The following is a 27,492-nucleotide window of genomic DNA, read 5'->3' on the forward strand; positions in this document are numbered from 1 at the left end:
CCCTCGGGGGGCGCCAGGCAAGCGAAGGGCAGAAACGACTCGGGGGGCAAGGGGCAGGGCGCTCCAACCACACCCAGGAGCCGCCAGCTTGTTTACGCCTCTCCGCCGCGTCCCCCCGCCCGCCAGTCACGTGACCGCCCGCCCCGCCCCCTCGGGCTCTCGCGTGGCTCCTCCCGCCGCGCCGGCCCTTCTTTTTGCCTCCTTCGCGGAGTCACAAGATCTCTTCGCAGCCTCCTTTCGGATCCTTCCGCCCGGCCCCGCCCCCCCCTCCATAAAAACCCTCCTTACTTTTTTTCTCGTCCAACCCACATCGTCAGTTATGAGTGGAAGAGCCTCTTCCTTCCGGCGGGGCTGCCGAGCGCGGCCGTCTGTCCTTCCTTTCGAGAAGGAGGGGAGGTCCGGAGGGGGACTCTTTTTCGTGGCGGAGGCCGCCGTCGGCCTTGGCCCTTTCACGACGGGGGAGGTGCTGTACGTCCAAGATGGCGGCGCCCTGTAGGCTGGAGGGACTGTGAGGTAAACAGCTGAGGGGGAGGAGACGGTGGGTGAGTATGGGGGTGTCTCCCCCTCCTTTTTATGGGGGCTTCCTGGGGCAGCCCCGGCACCATGACTCCAGCCGGGGAGGCTCGGAGGGGCTGGAGCAAGAGGCTCACTTGCTCGGTAGGGATCCCGGGGAAGGGGGGTTCGGAGAGCTCTCCCCTCCCTCTTATTACACGCTATCTCCGGCTGGCCCGGCCGGGACTGGCGGGTCCCTGGGGAGGAGAGGCGAGCCGGACGGAGCACTTCGCCCCTCCTTGGCCCCCGAGGGGACGGCTGCACCCCGGGCCTCGGTCCCTCGGGCAGGGGTGAGGTGGGCCCCTTCGTCAGTCCCTCACTTGGTGGGGTGACAGGTTCACGCTAGGTGCGGAGGGCAGGGTAGAGACGCTTGGCGGGAGGGGAAGGGTCGCGAGGGTGGGGCTGGTCCCAGAACTTAAAGAGAGGGGTCGGGGTATAGGGGCGTGGAGAATGAATGGAGGTCGCCTGTGGGGATCAAGGACTCGCCTGGACTCGGTGTCTCCGCTGAAATTTGCATGACTCGCTCTGGGTGTACTTGTGGGTGTTTAATTGATGGTGAAAGACAGATACCTTAAAGTGGGCAAAGGGGATTCCTAAGAGACAGCTATTTGCAGAGCCCCTCCTAGGCGTTCATTCATTCATTTGAGGAACTGGAGGATGAAGAGCCTGCAATCGGAGGGACCTTGTAGAATTAAAGCTCTTTCTTTGTGTTTCCTGTTAAAGAGTTTTGCTTTGTGTGTTTTGGATGTGTGGTGAGGACTTGGGAGGGGACGCGGTCCTCCTAAGAACAACAGCTAACGTTAATGGAGTGCTCTCTGTGTGCCAGGCACTGTGAAAGTGCTTGGCAGTCATTATCTCCTTTGGTCCTCACGACAAAGAGAAGAGGCAGCCACTGTTAACACCTCCAATCTTCTCAAATGAAGAAACTGAGGCCCGGAGAGAGCAGGGTACTTTGCCTAAGTTCACACCCCAATTGTATCTGAGCCAGGACTGGAACTGCTGGGATCTGACTGACTCCAAAGATATGACTCTTAAATTTATCTGTTATTTGATCAAAGCTGGCCTGTAAGTGATTAAAATTTATCATTTAGCCAAGGTTTATGCACGTGTGTCTGTTTAATGTTGAAGTGGGGGGATGCACTTGGCTTATCCGCCTTAGCTTTTGTTTGCGATGGCAGTGTTGTGCATGTGAACTTGTTAGTCTAAATTAGGCTAAAAAGTATTTGATAGTTTAATAAAACTGATGGGTTTACTGCAGAAAGAAGTCCTGCTAAAATCCTTGCTGGCTTTTTTTTTTTTTTTTTTAAATAGAAAGCATACAAATAGCACTTCACGTTGCATAGAGTAAGCTATAAAAGTGCTAAAATAGAATAATACTCTTCTGAGATACTTTGATTTATAATTTTGGGATCAACTTGGAGTCATCTGAATTCAAACAGGCTGGCAAAGTGGAGCTGTAAATTTCAGGAAGCATTATAAAACCTAATCTTTGGGGAGCCTTTGATTTACCGAGCAACCACCTGTGATTCTTAAATTGAACATTCCTGAGTAAACCTGGAATATGCAAATGTGAAAACTGATTTAGGGTTGTGTAGGGAAATGCACCTTTAACAGTCATGCATCAGGCAAATGAGGCTCCTCAGAAACACTGAAACATTCTTTGCTATTGCCCTAGGGAGCTGCAGAATCTTCCTCTAACCACCTGGTGTGAACTTAAGGGGTATTTATAGAAGATGTAAACGGAAAATATCCTCTTACTAAAGTTAATATCTTATCCAAAACACTCATATCACGTGCCTAGAAGGGCAGATGATGTACACTTTCTCTGCTGCATGCATTTCCTGGTGTCATAAACACTTGGTACGTTCCTAAATTCCTGGTTAGAAAGCAGGTGGCTACCAGCCTTCTTGTTTCCATAAAATTAGACTGCTTCAGGTCCTGTGACTCAGTTGTCCTCTTCCTCACTGGGTTAAGAGTAAAAACTGATACTGCTACTGTTGTGGTGTAATATGATGCCTTCTGTGCATGCCTGGTTTCATTTGTGAGATGAAACTTAACAGTCTTACTAGGGCAAATCTAATATATACCTCTATATGTAATGTTTGCAGAATAATGAACTTGCTGGAAACGAGATCTGAAACCCTAGTGCTCATGAGAACCTTGATGTACAGATACTTGGCACTATACTAGGTAGACCTACATATTCGGACACCTTGTATATATATTTTGAAGAAGACTGATTCTTATGTGCACCAGAGGTTGAGGACCACTGGCTTCAACTATCAATCTGGCTATTTTCATTTATTATTTATCACAGAGGTATTTCTTAAAATAGCTTGTAGCCTTTTATTTGTGTAGTGGTGGGTGAATTTTGGGCTCTGAATTAGAGCTGACTTGTTCTTATAGCTCTGTCTTCATTTGAAGTTTGTTAGGCTACAGGTATGTTTATTTCTGGGTTCCAGGGCCATAGTGAACTAAAATTAGCTTTTCCTGGAATTAATTGGATATTCTTGAATGCCGATGAGCCAAATATAGCAATATCTCAACCATTTCAGGCTTTTCTAAAGAGTCAGATAGCTTTTGACCTTCAGTGGGTCACTTAAGTTCTGTGAGCCTCAGTGTCTTCATCTATGAAGTAAAAGTTGGAATGTAAATTAATGAGTATTTCTAGGCCTACATTTCTGTAATTTAAAGTCCTTTGGGGTGTCATTTAAACATTCTGACTAAATCAATTGAGTCAACTTGTTAATGGTTTTATAAAAACCAAGCAAATTGGTGACTTTGAGCCTACCCTGTTGGGTGAAGATCTGTTTATCATTTATCCTTTCCTTTACATCATAATACTTTTTGAAAAGGTAATTCCCTATAAGTTTCCCATATTATAAATCTCTGAAAGGTTAGTCTTTGCATTGGTTTTGTCATTTAAGTAGCTGAAGGCGTGAAAGAAAAGTGTACTTAATAGCGTTAAAATCTGTGGCTGTTTGCTTGAAATGTGTATATGTAGTATACACTCAAACACAGAGTTTGTTTTTTTTAACCTCAGATCATGAATTGGTAACTAATATAATTTGGGTAGCATGAAATACTCATTCTCCATTTAAATTCATCTGAAAGAGGTAAACTGTCAGCAGTTTGAGATTATTCTTTCTCTGGTTTACTTTTTAAGCCTGTAGTTGCTAGAAATTAGTAACTTTATGTCTGTTTTCATGGGAGAGAATAAAAATGCAAATTTTGTATACTGTGTATAAAATACACTGTCTCAGGACCTTGTCAGTTTCTTCTTGTCCTTTCTCTCGTTCAGTGCTAACTTTTATTATGAACATGGAATCAGCAAAAGATAACAATACTTTTTACGGTTGAATGAATTCAGATTTACATCTAATAAGTAAAATGTCTTAAAAACCATGCTTTAGTCCAAAATAAAGCATAGTAGTTACTGCCCTACAACTCACAGGTCACTCTCTTAAGTAAATATGATGGCAGTAGAGGCCCAGAAGTGTTGGAGTAACAAAGGACACTTTTGCCCTTCTGTGGGTGATGTGAGGGGAGCTGTAGGAAGAACAGAGGCAGTGACCTTAATGTCTGCAATCATTAAGACTCTGCTACTTTGAGTAGTTCACAGAGCATAGTAACAAACTTGAACTGTATCCATTTTAAGTTATACAATGGTTGTATCAATGTTTCAAATACGAGTTGTTAAATGGATAGACTGCTAAGCATTATGTACCCAGGAATACATTTTTGTGAAGTAGTAATATTGTTATAATAAAGTTTATATTTTTTGAGTACTCATGTGCCAAAAACTGTGGTATTTTACATGTCTGATACCCCATTAACTTCTTACAGCCTTAAGAGGCAGGATAGGAAGAGGAAACAGGCTTAGAGTAAGTTGCCTATAGTCACTTATTTGGTGGCTGAGCTGGAATATGAACCTTTTTGGTTGACTCCACAGCCCAAACATTTAGTCTTCCACTGTGATAAACTGCTTCATCTGCTGACCTCATAAATTAACTCACAGGTCAGGTCAGTGGTTCTTAACTTTGGTGGTGGTGGGAAGGTGTGTGGACTCAGTTGCCCTCTGAAAATCTGTGGGAAGCTATGGACCAAATTTCTCTTCTACCGTTTATGTCCCATCATCACCAAAAAAATTCATACAGACATGGGATTTTGGATATGGCTTCAGGTACTTTATGGACCCAGCTTGAAACCCAGCTGATCATTTTAGATAGATTACTGCTCTAAAAATGGACTTAGGCTTTATTAAAAAACATTTTTTTTTTCACTAGTAGTCAGGAAAGGCCCAAGTCAGAAGGTGGCCTTATGTACTGTCTGGGTTATAAATTACTTTGTTAAATTTCTGTAGTGTACCCAGGTATGTAACCTGCTACGTGCTTGTCAGGCTTGGCATTCGGTCTGTGCTGGTACCTTTAGCACCTGGCAGAATTCCACTGGGCCTTTTTCCCAAGGTTTATGCACTCTATATATTTTTTTCCTTTTGAACCTCAAAGGAGGTATATTAATGAATGAATGTTTTGTACCTTCATCCTTCTTTTTCCTAGGCCAGTGGTTCTGAGCCTTTAGTGGACATCAGAATTACCTAGAAGTCCCCACCCCCAAAGTATCCAATTCCGAGATCTGGTGAAAGGCCTGAGAATTTACATTTCTAACAAATACCCAGGCTCCTGCTCGTGGTGCCAGGACCACATTTTGAGAACCACTGCCCTAGACTATCAAACTATACCCTTCTTCCCTAGGATACTTCTATTTTGGTCCTATAAACCTGAAACCTAAAGATATCTCACAGTTTGCTTGTATCTCTTTTAGGAGAAGCTCTGCGTAGTGTCTTTTTGAAATATACATGGTATCAGTTTGGCCTGCATTATCTTAGTAAATAATGTTGTTCATGTTAATAGAAAGTCAAAACATAAGCATTATTTATTGAAGAGATACGCCTTACCAAAATTAAGCTCTGGCCTTACACTTAAGTTACTAGAAGATTCTTCACCTTTGGGATAGGCTATAAGCTTTAGCAAACCATCCATCAAGGCCCCTAATGGCGGAAATTCTGAATGGAGAATCTGGCAAGTTGGAGCTCTCCTGCCCCAGTTTGTCCTTGAGAGGGACTCCAACTACTAAGACCTTTTCAATCACACATGACTACACATGTTGGCAGGTTTTACCATCAGCTGTTTTACTCTCACATAGTAAGTAGTTATTTCCTACCCTTTTTTCCTTCCTTCTAGGCACTGATAGGAAGAGAGAATGGGAGCAAGTATCTTACCCTTTTTAGATGCATTTGTGCTGAAGGCGTCTTGGTTCACTTGATAGAATATTACCCTAAGAAGTCACCTGAGAGTTCCTGAGCCAGAGCAGAACATTAACCTAACAGTGTAACATTTCTGCTCTATCTAACTGTACCTGATAATAAAATAGTCTATCCATGCCTGGACCTGTGTCTGAATTGTCCTTGAATTTTTATGGATAAAAAATTGAATATGGGAAACAAGTTATAGTGAAGAGACATCTGCCTTCATTTACACATGCAGTACATTTTTACATCATAGACAAATGTGTACAAAATTATCTTAGGCAAATTGATATGCGGTCACCTATTTTATGTTACATACAGTCCTGAGGAGTCGTAGAGGGTAGTGTCTAGGCCACATATCACAGCACTTGTTTTAGAAAAATTTGAATATTCACCTGTAATTTCAGATAAATCCATTCTAAAGACATCTTAGGTATCTGCCACTAGTATTTTCAAAAGGTATGTGTGTACTCTTGGCTCTCTCACAGCTCATAATGCATCTTGGCTAGGGCAGAGATATGTGAAAAAAATGGCGTACGGGTCCTGCTAATGACAGCTGTCCATGGCTGTTAGGCTAGAGTTCATGTGTAATCCTAGGCATATAAGCCATCCGTCTGTAAACACCTAAAGAATGATATTAGTTAAGATGAACAGTGAAAACAGATTGATCTATGTGCCTTCTGTTTCATCTCAAAATACTTAAACACAGAGCCCTTATCTTCTTCCTCAAACCTACATTTTATTCAGAAAGATTGCTTATAGAAGTGAAGTTATAATGATGAACATAAGTGAGAACACAACTTTTGGGTCAAATATGAAAGGGAAAAAAGTCTAGATCTGGAGGCAGGTTTCTTTTTAAATTTGGCTTTCGAAGATAAGGACGTGGATTGACACTGGTGTTCTGCTCTGCCAGATGTTTCCATCTGCATTCCTCCCTTCCCTTCAGGAGGTTCACAGATCACATCTCACTTTACTGACCAGAGTGATTATGCCTTGTAGTACCCCCATAGGACAGGATTGAAATACAAATGAATAAGTCAATAAACACTTAAAAATATAAATAAGAGTAGAATAGTAGGTAGCCTTTGACATACCAACATAAAATTGCTACCAATTTAGTACCATTATCATTTTTAGTGCAGTAATAAAGAAATTAAAGTCTTAACATTGAGCATTGGACAAAAACACTCTGCTTGGCAGGGGGTGGGGGCTCACGCCTGTAACCCCAGCACTATGGGAGGCCAAGGTGGATGGATCACTTGAGTCCAGGAGTTCTAGACCAGCCTGGGCGACTTAGGGAGACCCTGTCTCTACAAAAAAATACAAAAATTAGTTGGGCATGGTGGTGCGTGCCTGTATTCCCAGCTACTTGGGAGGTTGAGGTGGGATGATTGCTTGAGCCTGGGAGGCGAAGGTCGCAGTGAACCGTGAGTCATGATTAGGCCACTGAACTCCAGCCTGAGCGACAGAGCAGGGCTCTATCTCAAAAAACAAAACAAAAAAACCAACCACCAACAACAAAACCACTCTGCTTTCCTAGAGTAGGGCCTTTATGTAGGATGGGTTGTGGCTGGGCAGTCTACAGGATCTCATCTGGTGTAGATCCTAATTTTACCCTTGCCTTAGATATTTCTTTTCAGGTAAAATGTCCAACCAGGATTAGTCGCAAGAGGAAGTCTATATGACTCACTGGACTAACTGCTTATTTTAAGATTCTGATTTTAAGATTAGAGGCTCTTGCACTTTATTTATTTATGTATTTATTTTGAGATGGAGTTTTGCTCTTGTTGCCCAGGCTGGAGTGCAGTGGCACGATCTCGACTTGTTGCAACCTCCACCTCCTGGGTTCAAGTGATTCTCCTGCCTTAGCCTCCCGAGTAGCTGGGATTACAGGCATGTGCCACCACGCCCGGCTAGTTTTGTATTTTCAGTAGAGATGGGGTTTCTCCATGTTGGTTAGGTTGGTCTCAAACTCCCGACCCCAGGTGATCTGCCCACCTTGGCCTCCCAAAGTGCTGGGATTACAGGCGTGAGCCACCACACCTGGCCTGGGCTCCTGCACTTTAATTCAAGCCCTGTGACTTGCAGTGAGTGTGGCCAGGCAAGCACTCCCTGTCAGAATGGTATGATCCCTCTTTTCTGGAGGGCCAGCCTGCCTGCAGCACTGTTCACAGGCTTGCAGTTGCCACTGAAGAGACCAGTGGAGTTTAATGTCTGGAATGTGTTCCACGTGGAAATATAATTACTCTGTCATCTGGAACAAGCGATTTTAATTGTTAGAGAGTTCCTCAGTCCACTAGTTTGACTTTGGCCATGGTCGTACATTTAAGAACTTGGTTCAAGTTTTTTCCATGTTTAGGGTAATTAGGTGTCCATAGTATATGAGGCTCAGCTTTCATATTCTATTCAACTCTGGAATGGCTGCCAAAGAAGCTGATTAAATCTTACCTGATCTGAGCAGGGTGTTTTTGCCTCTTGTGTGCCAGGTGCCAGGATAGGCCCTAGGTGTCCCAGATGGTTCCTGTCCTCATGGAGTTTACAATCTAGTGATCAGATTGTACCTAAATATAGTTTGAAGGACCCATATTTTAAAAGCAAACAAAAATGTATTTATATATACTCATTTAGCATGGATATTTAATACAAGTTAATTTGGACAGAAAGTAGGGTAAAAGGGGGAAGAAAATAGAAAAATGATAGCTGTTCACAAATATTTTATGTCTCTTTTGTAGTAAACTTAAGTCATGCTGCCTGAAGGCAGAATTAGGCTTTGCACATTTATTTAAGAAATACTGGCCAGGTGCAGTGGCTCACGTCTGTAATACTAGCACCTTGGGAGGCCTTGGTGGGAGGATTGCGTGAGGCTAGGAGTTTGGGAACAGCCTGGGCAACATAGTGAGACCCCATCTTTAAAACTAAAAGACTCCAATTAGTCGGGCCTGGTGGAGTGCGTCTGTATTCCTAGCTACTCGGGAGGCTGAGGTGGGAGGATCACTTGAGCCTAGGAGTTTGAGGTTGCAGTGAGCTATGATGGCTCCACTGTACTCTAGCCTAAGAGTGAGACCCTGTCTCTAAAAAAGAAAGAGAGAAAGAAAAGAAAGAAAGAAAAAGAAAAGAAAGATTTTAACTTCTAGTCATTCAATCAAGAAGTGCCAGACAGCATGGTAGCTGCTTGAAATACAGTACTGAGTAAGCTGCGGTCTCTCCCTGGATATAACTTCTAGTGAAGGAGACATGTTCAGTAATTAATCAAGCTTATTTAATTGGGTTGTGGTAAGTGACACAAGAAATATAGGCTGCAAGAGTATAACAGGGGACCTGACCTAGTCTGGAAGGTGGAGGAAGTGGGAGGCAAGTAGAGGCCTAGGAGGGCTTCTCTGAGGAAGTGAGCATTTAAGCTGAGATTTTAAGGATGAAGAGTGAGTTTAGGAGGAGCCAAAGGTAGACTCTCTTAGGCTCAGGAATGGGGAGCATGTGGCTTGGCCAAGGAACTGAAAGGCCAGTGAGTCAAGGTGGTGGGGAGGGTTGGGGAGGGGTGAGGACTGTGGGGACTGTGGCAGGCGGTGAGGCCCTGCAGGCCCACTCAGTGCTTTGTGCCTCTCACTGTCCTGGACCTGCCTCACATGGCTCCTCCAGTAACTTCGGTGTGCCCCGTGCTGTGCCGAGGGCAATAGGATGCATCATCTCATGTAATCCCCACAAGCCTTGTGAGCTTGATGCCATCATTATTCTAACTTTACAGACGAGGTAACTTACAGTTAGACATTGGAGACTTAAGATAAATAGCTAAATGTTACACAGCTAATAAGTTGCAGAGCTTGGATTTTAACCCGGAACTCTCTAATTCTAGGGCCTATCCTGCCCATTCATTTATACCTCTAACAGACATTAACAAAAGACAGAGATTACAAGTTCAGCACAATATAAAGAATTTTCCAGCAACCAGCTGTTCAGAAATGTAGACGGGGAGAGGCACGTGCTTCCAATGATTATGAGTGTTCATTCCAGTGGAAACGTGGTGGCCACCTGTCAGGGATAGAGGAGGAAGAAGCTTGTGCCAGATGAACCCCTAACCCGCTTTTGATTACATCTGGGATTTTGCTTCATTGTACATATGTTTTCTTCCTTCAGTGACCATGAAAGACACCAGGTTGACAGCACTGGAAACTGAAGTACCAGTTGTGGCTAGAACAGGTAAGCTATAACCAGGCCAGTGGTTAGAGGGAGATGGGAGGGAATTATCTTGCCCGTGGTTGTGCATTCAGGGATTTAACATTTACAGTTTTAGCTACTTGCCAGGAACTGGACCATCTATGGCATGAAGTAATTAGTCACATTACTGATGATTATTAGTTGCTTGTATTCCGTGCCTGACACTGTGCAAAGTGCATTATATGCATTACTTTTCTTCTTCACAGCCACGCTTTTGGTGTTTCCCCATTTTACAGGTGAGGATTCGGGTTCAAAGATGTCAATTTTCCTAAAGATGTATAGCTGGTACTTAGTGGACTCAATTCAGCTCTGTTTAGCAGCAAAGTTTGGTTGTGCCCACTTCATTCAATTAAAGCCTGTGTGCTGGCACAAGTCATTTAACTAGTGCAGACGTTCTTAACCCTGGCTGCACCTGAGAAATCTGCATGGGTTTATAAAAACAAACCAAATGTGATGTCCGGATTCCATCCCTTAGTTAATTAAGCTGCTCCAGAGTTTCTGTAAGCTCTCCAGGTGATTCTGATGTACATCCTGGGCTGAGAACCCTTGAGCTGGTGAGTGAGCATTTGCATCTTAACATGGCTATATCTGTTGCTTTAAATTAATTTTGGGGGATAAATTATATGCTATAGTAGTTTTTAGGAATTGGATGATCCTGTCTCAGAATATATCCTTCATAAATGTTGAGGCGCCGGCATTTCCATGGATGGAATTTCCTCTTAGTGACTTAACTGATCACTGAACTGTAATTTTGGTTTAGCAGTAATAGTGCCAAGCGCAACAGAGCTGTGTATAGGAAGGGTGTAGGGAAGACGGGAGGTGCTTGGTCTGCTGTCTTTGTACATGGACAGCTCTGTGACTCATGCCGAGGCTCAGTGGTTGCTGTTTAGTGTATTCTGTCACTGTCTGCCTCACCTCTGTCGCAGGAATTGTAAAATAAGGTAGGGATTTTTGTCTTACAGCTTTACATTGGTTCATAAGTAGGGTCTTGATACAAATTGTAGACTGTCGAAAGTTAAGTATTGTTCTCAAGTAGGGAAAATTTTCTGAGTTTGATTTTTCATTTTCAGTGTTTTTGTGTGTACTTCATACTGTTCCTTTTTTAGAAGTCCACTGTATATGAATTTGAACCCAAAGTCAAATGGTTAAGTGTTCAGATCATTGAGGTCCCCAAGCTAAATATCACCATCATAAAATGTAAATTCTGGGATACAAAAGTAAATCTCAAATTTTATTAAACATTTTTCATGATAGTAATTGAATTGCATTTTAGTAGTCAGATTTTAGAAGTTTGGAATTTTAATATAGGAAAAATACTTTGTGGGCACTACCGGCTGCTAGGTTACTCCTGTGGTCACTATGTCACATGTGTAATATCATCTCAACTGGCACACAGCGTCATTGGTAACATTTTTGGACAAAGCAAATTCAGGAAAGTTTCTGGTAGATGGTTTTCTGGAAGGAACCTTGTACCTGGGATTCATAGCTTGGCAAGCCTCAAAGATCCTTACTCTTCAATTACTAAAAATTGTTGGCCGCCTTTAGCAATTATTCTTATTTTGAAACAAAAAAACCCCAGCTTTTAATAGCATCTTTTTTTCATGGGGTACTCTTGTTTATACTTTTGTCTTCATTTTTAAGACATTTTTGGCCAGGTGTGGTGTCTCACACCCGTAATCCCAGCACTTTGGGAGGCCAAGGTGGGAGGATCACATGAGGTCAGGAGTTCGAGACCAGCCTGGCCAACATGGTAAAACCCCATCTCTACGAAAAATACAAAAATTAGCCAGGCATGGTGGTGTGCGCCTATAATCTCAGCTACTCGGGAGGCTGAGGCAGGAGAATCGCTTGAACCCAGGAGATGGAGGTTGCAGTGGGCCAAGATTGTGCCATTGCACTGCAGCCTGAATGACGGAGTGAGACTCTGTCTTAATTAAAAACAAACAAAACACCAAAGCCAAAGCCAGACAGCCACCAGATTTTGGCTGAGTATAGAGACTGAAACTGAACTTTGGCAGATCCCTGCTTTCCATGTTTTTTGAGATCATAAGTATCGTTGGATCAAATCTGGTTACTAGTTGTATAGTTTAAACTTAGTTCAAGGTTTCTCATGAATTACAAAGTATCTTTTATTGAAAAGTGATGACTGAGAACCTCCCTGCTGCTTTAGATTGGGCGGTCAGGGGAGGCCCATCAGATATCTGCGAGACCGTCAGCTGTGCAAGGATGTGGGAGAAGAGTGTTTCATGCATAGAGGGAACAGCAAGTGCAAAGTCCTTGAGCAAGAAAGAAGCAGTATTCCTGTGTTTGGGAAGACTGGGACTAGAGCAGAGGAATGAAGAGGCAGAGGGGGGTTGGGAGGTTAATAACTGGCTGGATCTTATGAGGCCTTGTAGGCTACTCATGAGTTTCATAAGTTCCGTAATGTTATTGGCTCTTATTAATTCCATGGGAAGCCATTGGATGATTTTAAACAGAGGAGTGAGATTCTGATGTTTATATCTCAATGTCTCTTGTGGTTATTTGGAGGCAAATGAATTTTGTAGGGTAGCATGAATACAAGCAAGGAGAGTAGTGAGGGGGGCTGCTTCTCCCTTGTCTCTGAGAGATGATGGGGGCTTCGACTGAGGTGATAGCAAAGGGTTTGCTGATGGATTAGATGTGGTGGTGGGGGTGGTGAAAGAGTCAAGGAGTCACCTGGGTGTTTGCTTTAGACTGATGGTAGTGCCTTTTGCTGAGATCCAGAAGATGGCAGAGTGATGGATTTTGGAGTGGAGATTGGCCTTGAAGGTCATGCCCTCTGAATATGACTAGCATCATCTACAGCACTGTACTGTGCACTGTATGTGGCCACTAAAGATAATATTAAACTAAATGGAATATTGCTTTAGCATGTACGATACAGAAATCCATTCACCCAGTTGCTGTCTTTTAACTTCTCCTGTATGGCTATTTTCTATGGTGAGTTACTTCCAAAATGGAAAAGAGACTTATGGCTAGAGACTTTTGTGGCTAACACACTGATGCTTCCTTGTGTCTGTGGTGCTAATCTTTAATTGACTTTTCTCAGCCAGTCTTCTATAGGCTGTAAAGTGTGTTTAACATGTGTACATTTCATCCACCACTACCACCACCCCTGACTGAGTCCATGTAGGGCTGGTTTCTTCCCCTTTTTTGTACACTTATTGAACCATGTCTTTTTTTCTGCTATAAAACATTTAATTCTTCATTGCACTGGCTAAATCTGTTTTACCTGCTTAACACCTTGCACTTACTGTAGACCCTCAAATGTTTGAATGTGCTTAAAAAGGAGATATTCTAGTTGTGGGACTGATTCCAAAAGCTATGATTTAACTCTTAGGAGGGCTTTTTAGAATGTGAAAAATGCTTGAACTTGAGCCACTTATGCGAAGAATCTCACATAAAACCCAATGTTTATATTTTTCCTGGAGATTAAAAACTATGGTAAACGGTAGAATTTTGGAAGGCAGCTATGCCCACCACTATACCACCAACGCGGCCGACAGTAGGATTTTGGAACCAGAGAGAAAAACTTGTTGCCAAAACGTGTTTCTAATGTGTTTTAGAATAAAACCTTACTTTGCAAATGGAAAAACAAGCTAGGTGGCCCAAGCTGATTAGCCCACACTATCGCCAAGTTGACTGGATGGGCGCCATCTTTGTTTAAAATTGAGCTCATGTCACTCCGGGCTCTGGGGCTGCCTGCATTTGGAGGACCAGATATAACATTATCGTCTTCTGACTACACAGAAGGCAAACTCAGAGTCTCCCTAGACAAATAGTAGGTAAGTAATAATTTTATTGAAACAAAACCAAACTTAGGGACAAGATACTTTTAAATTTATGAACAACATTCTTTGTCACTAATTGAGAATCATTTGTGATTTACCTGAAGCAGAAATCAATGTGGGGGTTAGCTAGACAAGTGTGCCATTAAAAAGTCATCTTGAAAGTGGTGGCCCAAAGATTTTTACTGGTATTTTTTATGATAATATACAGGTACTATGCAGCGAGTGTTTATATGTACCTGATACCATACTAACCACTTTTTGGTTTTGAACTTTTACGGTAGAATCTTACCAACGGTGGTCTCACATTTTGGAGCCCTTTGAAATTAACTTCCTATGTGATTTACTTGTAAGATTTTTATTTATAGATATGAGTCAGCAACTTCCTATATCATGGTATCAAAAAGGCATTTAGACATTTTAATTGATTTTTCTGATAAATGAACTTCTAACTTACTAAGAGCCAAAATCAGTGAATGTCACAAGATTGTAATTAAATAAGAATATAGATGATAGCAAGTTAATACCTGGCAGTTTTTGGGGTCATGGCTAATTTAAATTTGGCATTCTTGCAGAAGGAGCTTATCTCTTTTTTTTTGAGGCAGAGTCTTGCTTTGTTGCCCAGGCTGGAGTGCAGTGGCATGACCTTGACTCACTGCAACCTCCGTCTCCCAGGCTCAAGTGATTCTCCTGCCTCAGCCTCCTGAGTAGGTGGGACTACAGGCACACGCCACCACACCAGCTAATTTTTGTATTTTTAGTAGAGACGGGGCTTCACCATGTTGGCCAGGTTGGTCTTGAACTCTTGACCTTAGGTGATCTGCCTGCCTCGGCCTCCCATTATGCTGGGATTACAAGCGTGAGCCACCATGCCTGGCCTCAGCCACTACATCCGGCCTCAGCTTAACTCTTTAGTTGGATTTTTCTTTATCATAGTGTTTCTCAAAAATAATTTGTGTCTCACTTTAAGAATTACCTGGAGTGCTTATTAAAATATGGATTCCTGAGCCCAAAATACAGTTTTGGAAGGGGCCCAGGTATTGCATTTCTAGCAAGTATCCCAGGTGGTTTCGATGCACATTGAAGCTTAAGAACTGCTACTTAAACTTACTGAAAGAAAAGGAAGTGTTATCCTTTTTGGGCATGCATATCCCCATGTGTAAAATAAGGATGATACCTGCTCACACCACATCACATCACATCACAGACTTGTTGTGATGATCAAAACCACAGGTTAGCTTAGTGTGACACTTAAGGGCTTGGGGCTTTGGAGTCAGGCATACCTAGCTTCCAATATCAGTTTTTCTCCTCTGGTTTTGCCTCTTGCTAGCTTTGTGACCCAGAACAAATGGCTTGATCTCCATTCTGCTCCCTGTACAATGGGGACAAAAGTGCCAATTACATGGTGGTCATATTAGGAGTATATACAATGATGTTTGTAAAAGGTGTACAGTGCTTATGAATGATAACTGTTGTTACTTGTTTTAACAAATACAGCCTCAGAGATCAAAGTGGGGGAGAAATCGTAAATGTGTATAGTTACACTTGGGAATGAGCTGCTTTTTGTACATCAAGATAAAGCAGCTGCTCTACTACCATAGAGAGCTTGGGTTTTGAAGGGTGAGTTTTTGAAGATTTGCCCTGATGATCCCATCTATGGATACCTCCCTGTAGCCAGTGGTATTTGGGTGTGCAATTAGATGTCTCAGATGAGAGGTATATGCTAAAACAGAGAAATGATCCCCAGTTTATGCTAGATGTTGGACTTAACAGACTTGTGACCTAACCAGCTGTACTAACTCTTAGCCATTGATGAGACTGTCAAGAAGGAAATAGTATGTATTTAGTTCTTTTGCTGAAAAAAGACTGTCTGCTTTTTAGATCAATAATTTGAAATATAAATGTGGTCTTAGCCAAAACCCAAGGTAGAATCAGAAGTAGGAATAAAACTTAGATTTGATCCTATCATTAAGTTGCTGTGACTGGTATCAGTTTTTAAGGTTTCTTTCTGATTGTTATATTTTGTAGAAACCCTCTTCATAAACTCGCCAAAGAATTATTCATACACTTTATCTTCTTTTATCAGCTAAATGTACTCACTGTTTGAATCAGAGAATTCTGGCCAAACTTTCCATTGCATTGAACACGTGCATTAGTTTGTCTTGCAGGTATTTTCTTTTTTTATGGAGAAAAATGGGGCCATTTAGTGACTGTTCATCTTCCTTTTTCTCAGTTTGGTAGTGGCCCCAATGAAGAACCTTCAGAACCTGTAGCACACGTCCTGGAGCCGGCACAGCGCCTTTGAGCGAGAGAATGGCCCAACAAGCAAATGTCGGGGAGCTTCTTGCCATGCTGGACTCCCCCATGCTGGGTGTGCGGGACGACGTGACAGCTGTCTTTAAAGAGAACCTCAATTCTGGTTAGCAAAATAATATCCTTTTTAGCTTATCTTCTAGAAAGAAGAGATTGACTTTAGAGCCACTAGAATCCTGCTGATACATTTTAGTTTTCATCTTCTGAAAAGTTTTTTAAACACCCAAAGAGAGTATCTATATGTGTTTTAAACTTTCAATTATGGAAATACTCAAGTATGCACACACATGAAGTAAGAATCATGCAGTGAACCCCACGAATCCAGTTTCAAATTCTTTCCTCCCTGACTCTCCCACCCTCCAAATATTTTAAAGCAAATTCCAGATGTTGCTTTAACTGTAAATCATATATGTGGTTTTTAATATGAAAAGTGCTTAACCTCTTTTTAATATGAGAAATACAAATTTAACTAGTACCCTTTTTTGCTTACCAGGTTGGCAAAATTAAATATTGAATATAGAAATGGGCACTGTTAGCAGGAATATGAATTGATGTTCAGCCTTTTGGAGTATCAGTCATCAATTTTAAAACACATACCATTTGGGCCATTTATAAGAATCTGTATCTTATTACAGCTTTGAGTGAAATACAGTGAAGAATTGGAAAAACCCAAGTATTCTTCAGTAGGTGAATGGTTAAATTAGTTATGTAGAGCCATGCAGTGGAACACTAGGAGGACGGAAAGAAATGAAATAGGCCATAGATGCTGACGTGGGAAGGTGGTTACAACACACTGTTCAGTGGAAAAAACACACACATGCACAAACTGTGTCTGTGTCTGTGGACATGAGGGCTGTGTGCGTGTGGTTATACAAGTAGAAAAGGGTTTGAAGAGACACACTCTAAACTTAAGGGTGTTTATCTGTGAAGAGTGGGTTGGGAGGCAGGTGGTGAGGAGCACTTTCATTTTTATTTTATGTACTTTTACCTAGCCTGAATGTTTAACAGTAGATATGGATTATTTTTTGTAATTAAAAAAGCAATAAAGGGCCAGGTGTGGCGGCTCACGCCTGTAATCCCAGCACTTGGGGAGGCCGAGGCGGATGGATCACAAGGTCAGGAGATTGAGACCATGTTGGCCAATGTGGTGAAACCCCATCTCTAGTAAAAATACAAAAATTAGCCAGGTGTGGTGGCAGGTGCCTGTAATCCCAGCTAGCTACTTGGGAGGCTGAGGCACGAGAATTGCTTGAACCCAGGAGGCAGAGGTTGCAGTGAGCTGAGATTGTGCCACTGCACTCCAGCCTGGCAACAGAGTGAGACTCCATCTCAAAAAAAAAAAAAAAAAAAAAAGCAATAAAAATGACTTCATATGTTTTTATGCATATTTAGGCAAATAAGCTTGGAATATCTTATTATTAAATTAAGAAGGCAGAACTGTAATGCTGCATAAAACTTAGAATAGCATATAAAGAAACATTTTCTGGATTTTGTGACAGGAAGCTGTGTAAGGTAAATGTAGGATGTTAAGGGGAGTAAGTATCATCCATTGCCCTTTTCTTGATTTAGACCGTGGTCCTATGCTTGTAAACACCTTGGTGGATTATTACCTGGAAACCAACTCTCAGCCGGCATTGCACATCCTGACCACCTTGCAAGAGCCACATGACAAGGTAATGGCTGAAATATCATAGGCATTTCATATGTTCTTCATGAGTACAACAGCTTCTGTGCACGGCCACTGTGCAACTTGTCCTGAGCTTATTCTTTTGATTTCTGTGCGCCACTGATGACATTGTTCCCAGTTTATAACTACATATAAAAATTACTTTGTAGGACCCATGATTCTTGAAAAGTTTACAAAATAAAACATATTTCAGAGACTGTTAAAGATCTTGTTTGGGCCGGGTGTGGTGGCTCACGCCTGTAATCCCCTTAGGAGGCCGAGGCGGGTGGATTGCCTGAGGTCACGAGTTTGAGACCAGCCTGGCCAACACAGTGAAACCCCGTCTCTACTAAAAAATACAAAAAATTAGCTGGGCGTGGTGGTGGACACCTATAATCTCAGCTACTCAGGAAGCTGAGGCAGGAGAATCGCTTGAACCTGGGAGGCGGAGGTTGCAGTGACCTGAGATTGCACCATTGCACTCCAGGGCAACAAGAGTGAAACTGTCTCAAAAAAAAAAAAAAAGATCTTGTTTAAAGAAATCTTACATTTCCAGTACTATAATTGTATAGTGATGATTTGGCCCATAGGTACCCATCTTTCAACCCATACTTTGAATAGAATTTTTAGACTTTTGTCGATATGGAAAAGCTTCAAGTACAAAGGACTAACATGACAAATTAATGAGGCTTGTTTCCTAGCACCCAGCACTTGGAGGGCTCCTTCATGTTTTCCTTTTGTTTTTAGTAAGTAGCTAATAAAGCATTGTTATTGCAGACTTTGGTAAGTCTTAAGTGTATATATGAGAGCAACTTCCCCAGGATTTGAAGACCTTGTATTGCATGCCTTTTACAGTACATCTTGTTTTGTTTTGTTTTCTAAAGAGGTGAGGTCTCATTGTGTTCCCTAGACTGGAGCGTGGTGGCACAATCATAGCTCACTGTAACCTTGAACTCCTGGCCTCAAGCTATCCACCTGCCTCAGCCTCCCAAAGTGCAGGGATTGCAGGCATGAGCCACTGCACCTGGCCCGTCTTGTTTTTTTATTTACTCTGGTCTGAAATGTAACTTCTACTACCTAACTGATACTTGAGGCCAAACCATGTAGGTTGGGTTGCTCTAGCAATAAGTGGCTGCTTCCAGCAGGATCCCCTCGTGGCTTCAATAACCTATCACAGTTTGGGACTATTGGTTATTCAGGGACTGTGAACAAGTCTCCCCCTTTTTGCATACGTGTATTGTAGGATCCTTTTTCATGAGCTGCAAACTGGCTGCCTTTTGTCAGGCCAAATGCAGCAGTGTTTTGTTTGCTAACGTGGTTTTTAAAATCTTGAATTTGATCTTTTATCTGCATGACCCTTGCTTTACATTAGAGACAAGACTTGAGAGATTGGAGCACATCATTGCTGTCTTTATTTGTGTTAACTTCATACATTCATGTGAGGATTGCCCTTGTTCTTTTACATTTTCAGCACCTCTTGGACAGGATTAACGAATATGTGGGCAAAGCCGCCACTCGTTTATCCATCCTCTCGTTACTGGGTCATGTCATAAGACTGCAGCCATCTTGGAAGCATAAGCTCTCTCAAGCACCTCTTTTGCCTTCTTTACTAAAATGTCTCAAGGTAGGATGTTTGTAAGGATTTGAATGAAATGGTTTTATGAGTATAGTTTCTGAAATTTTAGGCAACTTAAAGCAAGGAAGCTAGATTTTAACTTTTAGAGTTTAAAACCTTCTAGGCATTTGGCTTTTCTCAAATAGAATGTTGTCCAGAGTTGGTACTTAGTAAGTTCTCAAATACATCACTATGACTATTGAATACCTTGTCCATGCAAATATGGAAAAATTTCGATCAGATGGGTTCAATGTTACATTATTCCAAACCTCTTGATTTCATCATCGTTTAGCCTTCCCTCGTTTAAAAACATCCTGGATTATCTTTTGGGAATCCCTGTTTCTAAATTATCTTTTAGCTAATAGAAAAATGGCTTAAAGTTTCTGTTAACCATTTAGGAGTATGGTCTGGTTGCAGCTATAATTAAGACTTTGTTGATGTAAATTCTACTAAGTTGCATTCTATTTTTTGCACTAAATTTAGTGCATTTTTCTATATAGGGAGTCAAAATCTAAATAGAACTTTATGGTTTTAGTTTTAACAGTGGCGTGCAGCCATACTCAGGGTTATTTGTTTAATCTGTTTTAGTTCCTGGACTTGTTTTCTATCTATAAAATAAGAAAATGTGGTTAATATTAACTGCCTGTACCTCACAGAGACATGAAAATATCCAATAGTATTTGTTCCAGGATGGCAGTACCATTGGATTCATCTGCTACAGCCCCATGCAAATTGATTTTTGTGTCTGCCAAGATGGGTAACTCTTTTATTATCCCTAGAGGTGGGTCCCAAGGAGTCACATTGGCAGGGTATTATAAAAACATGCATTTAATTCAGAAAAAATAGGAACAGTTTTAACAACTTAATGTTTTTTAAACAAATGGATTGATGAGAATATAATCTAATTAATGGATTGGTGAGAATATAATCTAAATGGATTGGTGAGAATATAATCTAAATGGATTGATGAGAATATAATCTAAATGGATTGATGAGAATATAATCTAATTTTGAGGCACATCATTTAGTTCAGATTGCAAAACACTTATCTTTTCCAAAAGAGTAAGTTTTGTTAATCATGGATAAGTCTTCAGTTAGACTGTTAGGAAAATGAAATCAGGGCTAGTTCTTTCTGCTGAGAATCATTATATAGTCTCATATATTCTCAATTCTCCTACCAATATATTATTCTTACTGGATATCTTCCGTAATGAAAGGCTTGATGCTTGAGGTAAAAATCAAAATATATTTAAAACTTTATTCCCAGACTCATAGATTCCTATTCTAATAGGAATAATGGATGTCTTAACCTACATCGTAGTCTTTTGATTAATATCTTGTTTCATAAATCTGAATTTCATCTACCTGGCAAACATTCATGATTTAATTATGGGTCAGGTGAGCTGCTGTAGCTAGCTAGTCAGAGCTGATTGAGTATCCATTGGGTGTTAAGTGTCTTCAGTTAGCCTGAGTTATTTATTTGACTTAATATTTAAACTGTAGGCATGCTGAAAGGTTTCCATATATGTATTTTTTAATTTACTGGTCTCTAAATACTGCTTTGAAGTGAGCCTTTAAGTTGACTTGTTAGTGCTATATGAATTTCTCCTTCAATTATACTTCTGTTGTAGTTCTTTAAAAAATAGTAAGTTACTTGTCAATGTGCAGTTTTTTTTTTTTTTTAATTAACAAAAAGTAAGTATCTTAGGATTTGGTTGAATGAATGAAACAGAGCAGTGCTCCTGTGTTTTGTTGAAAAGCAGCTCCTTTTGTTTTCATCCAACTGCTATCAATAGGGCATCCTAAGGCTGCAGGACTTGGGTGTCCCCAAGTCAAGTTTGAACTCGTCTCCCGGATGCCTTTGCATAGGTGTGTTGTAAATGGTCCTCACTGACTCATTACAGTAGAGTTGGGGCTCAGTGTTCTGTTGAGTCTGTTTGAATGTTATCCCTTCAGTAATCCTTAGGGATAGGGAAATGAGTACGTGAGTCAACTTGTGATTTGTGATTCTCTCAGTGTTTGGAGCCTCTTCATGTACTGTACAATGCCGATCCTGGTGCCAGTGCCTGACAGACGTTTCCTGTTTGACCTTTTCTCCTGCAGATGGACACTGACGTCGTTGTCCTCACAACAGGCGTCTTGGTGTTGATAACCATGCTACCAATGATTCCACAGTCTGGGAAACAGCATCTTCTTGATTTCTTTGACATTTTTGGCCGTCTGTCATCATGGTGCCTGAAGAAACCAGGTACAGATCTCCTCATATACCTATTGGGCCCTGTGAGGTGAATGCTTTCATTATTGATTAATTGCTCATATGCTGTAAGGAATGGACATGTAGACTTTTATAGCTGAAATGAGTGGTTTTCACCAGACAGATGAGGGAATATCTTGGGTGCATCCACTACAGGCACATAGAAGAAACATGACTGTTGAGATAACTTTTTTTATTTTCTTGGCTTAAAAGGATTAGTCGTCAGAGAAATTGAGTGGTAGGATGTAAAACTTTATGATTGTTGATAAACTGAAAAACAGCCTCCGTCTGTATTGCAGCAGTACAGGACTAAGCTTGTGGGACATTTCTGTCTTCCTTGGCTGCTCTGTTGTGACAGAACGCAAATGTCAGATTCTGAGAACCCACTCGTTGTACCTGTAGGAGTCAGAGGGAAATGCGGTGTGTCCTGATTAGCACTCCAGCTTCAAATGCAGTGGTTTTTTTTTTTCCCCTATCGGCAGGTAGCAGAGCTCTATCAAAGGGATCAGAAGCTGTAAGCATGTGAAATTTGGAATCTTTGGGTTATCCCAGTGTGAGGTATTTCTATCAAAAGGGTGAAGTATGTCAGACCTGTGAGACAGAACACCGTGGCTTCCTGTATAGGATTAAATTACAAGCATAGGCCCACGTGGTGCCTGCTTGTTTAGTAGGACCTTTGTGAAAAAGGAATGGTCTGTCCATTATTTTGGAGGACCTTTATGTATACTGTGGCCATAGGTTTCCACGGGGTCTAGGTAAGGCTAAATTAAGATGTTCAATTTCTTTCACTCTTAGTTCTTTAAGCTAATTTCTAGATAATAGTTTTTTTCACTCTGTAGTTATAAATCTGCATAGCTAAGACTACATACTGATTTAAAAGAGTCTCACACATTCATTCTGTAAATATTGAGTGCTTGTTAAATATCAGGTCCAGTGCAAAGCACCGAGAAATAAGTAAGACAGTTTTTTTCTCAAGAAGCTCATACTGAATTCGGCAATGGAAAAGTATAAATTTTACAGAGAGCTATCATCATAAAGATAGTTCAGTATTGTGAGAATGTTTGGGATCTTTTTTGGGCAGTGCCTGAAGAGGAGGGCAGAAGTTAGATCAGGAAGAGCCTTCATGGATCACACTAGTAGACTGGAATTTATCCAAAACTTATAGGGAGCCATTGATGGATTTGAAATAAGGGTGTCTGGTGTGTTCGGATTTGTTTGCATTTTAGAAAACCACTCTTCCTGTCTTTGGAGTGAGGTGGGAATATACATAGATAAAAAGTCCTGCTGGCAGCCACTTGTTTATAGCTGTTTTGCACTCCTCAATCTGTGTCCAACTAAGAGGCTCTTCTCAACGGGTTCCTTTTCTAGGCCACGTGGCGGAAGTCTATCTCGTCCATCTCCATGCCAGTGTGTACGCACTCTTTCATCGCCTTTATGGAATGTACCCTTGCAACTTCGTCTCCTTTTTGCGTTCTCATTACAGTATGAAAGAAAACCTGGAGACTTTTGAAGAAGTGGTCAAGGTAAATTGAAACTGCTTGTTTGTTTGCTACTTAGCATACTGTTTAGATAGGCTGCATTTATACCTTTTGTATTTAACGGCAGACAGGGAAATTTTGAAAAGAAATTCAGTTTTCTTCCTCGCCACTCCAATCCCTAGGCAGCCACTAATCTGTTTTCTGTCTTAATAGATTTGCCTATTCTGGACATTTTGTATAAATGGGATCATATAATATGTGGTCTTTTGTGACTGGCTTCTTTCACTCAGTATAATGTTCTCAAGGTTCCATCTGTGTTGTAACATGTATCAGTACTTCATTCCTTTTAATTGTCAACTAATATTCCATCATTTGGATGTTCCACAAACATTCAGCCCTTTATAATTTGTCAACCCAACTCTTCTAGCCAATGATGGAGCATGTGCGAATTCATCCGGAATTAGTGACTGGATCCAAGGACCATGAACTGGACCCTCGAAGGTATAGAAACTAGTGTCAAAATTTTAAAGAATCTTTCGAGAGATTGAAAATGTGATCTAGGAGGTAATCCCTGTTGAGGTATATTTGGGAATATAGATGTTCTACTTACAGAATCAGTCCACTTGGAAGCACTCATACGGCTAAAATTTGTGTGAGTTTAAAACATACTCTTCACAGGCGGAGGACTAATAACATTTAGCAGAGTGGAGAAAGTTGCAGCACAAGTGTCTGTCCCCCAGAAAGGCTTACACCTCAGTAGTGCCAGTGATGGGGCGATGCAGGAGGTGAAGCATATGGCTAAAAACAAGGGGACTGCAGAAAAACAATTTAGCATATATGTAAATCTGGCTTTGCAGAATGGAGAAAGGACTTCAGGGAGTCCTGTATTAAGTATTTGGAGTCCCCGAGGTCCTTTCTCCATTCTGCAAAGCCAGTTGACTATACCATCCTCCCCAGGGCCCTACACAGGCCCCCAGGTATGTTCTCTGGAAAAACCGAACCTTCGAGTCCCTTGATTGAAGGATTCCAGGCACAGTGGAGAGTGGAACTGAGGGTAAGACTGAGCGAGGGAGATAAAGGAAATTTACAGACTGAGCTGTGGGAGGCCCAGCTCCTTCCCTCTGCTTGTCTCTGCCTGGTAGCCAGGCTTATTATGCTCCCCAGTTAGGGGAGCTGGCCCTTTTTGGGGAAACTGACCCATGGATACTGACACTTAGGGATCTCCTGCTGAAAAAGCTAGCTCACTGCCTGATCCCCCAACAGCGAATCTCACCTCACCACAGACACTGCCTCTACCACACAGAGCCTCAGCCAGCGAGATTATATGTAGAGAAGTATAGAAAATGTGTATGTAAAGTTTAATAATAACACAAAAACACATGTAGCTGGCACCTAGCTTAAAAAAAACAGAACATTACTGGTACCTTAGAGGCTCCCCGTGGAGAACCCCTCTTTTCTCCCTACTACCTCAGAGACAGCTACCATTGTTGCTTTTAATCATTCTCTTGCTTTTCTTTGTAGTTTTACTGTAGGTATTGCTTTGTTTTGAAAAGCTAGTTGACTAGGAGGCAAAGCCTGGTTAAGAGAAGGGCAGTCTTGTCACTAGTAGTTGAAGGTTTCCAGGAGATGAGAGGAGGACCAGCGCATCTGAGTCTTGGTGTGGTTTCACTGTCCCTGAGGTTTCACAGCCCCTTCTGGGAAGTCAGTGCACAAGGTCATGAATGAGTCTGGGAAACACAAGGCTTACCCTCATCAGAGCGTCTGGCAAGGCTTCTAGCAAGGGCAAGGCACTGGACATGTGTGAAATATGGCAGGCAGGGAAGCTGCTCTCTGCGCCTGCTTTCAGCTCTCAGGAATAGGTCAGACAGAATCCTTCTGTGGGATAAAATGAATGTCCTCTGCTGATCAGACAGAGGAGGGAGAGTAGGAATTTCATCAGTATGTAGTTAAGACAAGCTACGTACAGACAAGTTATACAGGCCAGGGTCACCTGGCTCTGTCCCTCATTAAAAAGATAGTGCAGGACAGCAGGAACTTTGAGACATGCCTGTCTCTTGGCAGCTGCTGTTCTGATCCGAACTGGTTCTCGTCTGTGCCTAGTACCCAGCTGTCATCCTAGTCTCCTGGGGCTTTCCTTCGCCTCTCTCCTGTGCAGGATCTCCCACTTCCTGTATCTTGTCTTCTTTCTTGGTTTACTCTTGTTTAATAGGACATAGCCTCTAGGAGCTTTTTGAGGAAGGATGCAGTGTTTTGGCTGGTGTAGACTTACAGGTTGAGAGTCGGTAATTTGAAGGCATTCAGTAATTTGAAGGCATTATTCCATTGCCACCCTGCTTCCAATGTTGCTCTTAGAATTTCTGATCATCTGTATTTGCTGTGTTTTCCTCTAGGGGAGCTGGTAGGGAGTTCTCTTTGTTGTCATAATATTCTGAAATTTCCAGTGATGTACGTTGGTATGAATCTATTCTCATTGTTCAAGCTGGAAGCTCTTCAAGTTCTATGATATTTTCTTTAGTTGTTTTGTGCTTGATTTCCTGTTTTCTCTGTCTTTCCTTCTAGAAATCCAGTTCATCCCTGCACCACATAATGACATTTCAGTCAATGATGGGCTCCATAGATGACAGTGGTTCTGCGAGATTATACCACCACATCTTTACTGTACCTTTCCTAGGTTCAGATATGTCTAGATACACAAATACCTACTGTTGTTACAGTTACTGCAGTCTTTAGTACAGTACCATGCTGTGCAGGTTTGTAGCCTAGGAGCCTATAACATCTAGTTTTGTATGAGTACACTCTGATGTTCACACAACAAAGAAATTGCCTAATGATGAATTTCTCAGAACATGTCACTGTCATTAAGTGACACATGACTGTATACTTATACAAGGAGTTTTCTTTTCCCTGAATAATCTGTTTCTTCTAAGCTTCCTTCTTTTCGGTTTTGTGTTGTTCTTTTTAAATCTTTGAGGCCTTCTGCCAGGATCCAGTAAACTGTTTATATATGGGGAGACAAAACAGCTTTGTTCACAGTGGTGGGACTTGTTGACTTTGAGCTTTGTTGTATGTTGAACTGAGCATCTGTTGGAAATAGTGGTGTCGGTATTGTTTTCTTCTTGAGCTGGTCATGTTTTTTAGAAAGTAGTCTTCTGATTTTCAGGCTGGTAGGGGTCTGACTGCCTCTGGGGGGAAAGAGGCTGGTGGTGAGGAAGGGTTGGTGGTCTGGGCATTCAGAATGTATATGCTTCACTTAATCCCCTCATTTGGAATGGCACTCATGCCCTCAACTATTTCTGGAATACTTTATCCAGGTACTCCTTGTTTTATTCTCTATAGAGAATAATCCAGGTTTCTGGTGAGAAAAGAGCTGTTGCTTGGGAGTGTAGAGTTGGGGCAGGACCCAGGGGTTGTGACTGCTCCTCCAGTGGTTTTCACTCTGTCTTCAGTATTTTAGCTCCCCTTGTCTACCTGCTGCTCATCTCCTGTTCCAGAAGTACCAGATGCTATAAGTTCCTCATGATTTTAAGGATTCTGTAGTATAATCAGTTGACTCTTCACTTTGAGACAGTGGCAGCTTAGGATTCTGCTTTTGTGGATTTGCAGTGTCAGTTACCACCTGCCTGTCTGTTTTTTAGTTTCAAAAACTTATGGTTCTATTCTCTCTCTCCTGTTCTCCTCCTTGTGGGTTTATATTTAAAAACAAAGAAGTCTTTACTGTAGACAGTGGGATTCCAGGAGGTTGTACAGTTGGGTGCATATGTTCAACCAACTATATTAACTTGGAAGACTCCTCAGTCAGCTTATAGAGAGCCTCACTCACCTTGGCTAGGCAGATTGTTTGGCTTTGGAAGAAGGTTTTAACAGTAAAGACAGACACCAACATTAAGAGGAGAAAAGAGAGCTAGAACAAAACCATAATGATGGAGCAGAAGAAAATATCTACCATAGCCACAGAGATAAGATGTTTGTGCATATGTAAGCATCAGGATGCCACAGAAAAAGACCATTTTGAGACTAAAAGAACTCTTCAAAATTAAAAATGATAGCCAAAATAAACATTTCAGTAAAAGAATTGGGAGATACTTTTCTGAGATATAGGTAAATAGAAAGCAGAACCAAAGGATAGAGCTTGGTAATATGAGCAGAACAGAGATTTAGAATGATCAGTTCAGGAAGTCCCAGCATCCAATTAAAAAAAATTTTTTTTTAAAGAAGAGCCGGGTGCAGTGGCTCACGCCTGTAATCCTAGCACTTTGGGAGGCGGAGGGGGGAGGATCTCTTGAGG

General features: G+C 41.6%; 1 protein-coding gene across 11 annotated transcripts in view; it reads left to right on the plus strand.

Moving 5' to 3' along the window:
- TSC1 (TSC complex subunit 1) overlaps nucleotides 1–27,492 on the plus strand; it is a 54,010-nt gene that overhangs the window by 322 nt on the left and 26,196 nt on the right. For 2 of the 11 annotated variants that reach the window (XM_016961953.4, XM_054659230.2), the window contains exons 1-8: nucleotides 125–513; nucleotides 9,992–10,054; nucleotides 16,115–16,300; nucleotides 17,764–17,867; nucleotides 19,332–19,484; nucleotides 21,579–21,723; nucleotides 23,098–23,252; nucleotides 23,635–23,708. In XM_016961953.4, the coding sequence (XP_016817442.1) occupies nucleotides 16,195–16,300; nucleotides 17,764–17,867; nucleotides 19,332–19,484; nucleotides 21,579–21,723; nucleotides 23,098–23,252; nucleotides 23,635–23,708 (737 nt within the window). In that variant the 5' untranslated portion in view covers nucleotides 125–513; nucleotides 9,992–10,054; nucleotides 16,115–16,194. Of the gene's footprint in view, nucleotides 1–124; nucleotides 543–9,991; nucleotides 10,055–16,114; nucleotides 16,301–17,763; nucleotides 17,868–19,331; nucleotides 19,485–21,578; nucleotides 21,724–23,097; nucleotides 23,253–23,634; nucleotides 23,709–27,492 lie in introns of those variants that run through there. The other 9 variants (XM_016961952.4, XM_016961955.4, XM_063788106.1 and 6 more) reach the window with 6 other exon arrangements.

This window comes from Pan troglodytes, chromosome 11 (genome assembly GCF_028858775.2).
Source record: "Pan troglodytes isolate AG18354 chromosome 11, NHGRI_mPanTro3-v2.0_pri, whole genome shotgun sequence".
NCBI classification, from domain to species: Eukaryota; Metazoa; Chordata; class Mammalia; order Primates; family Hominidae; genus Pan; species Pan troglodytes.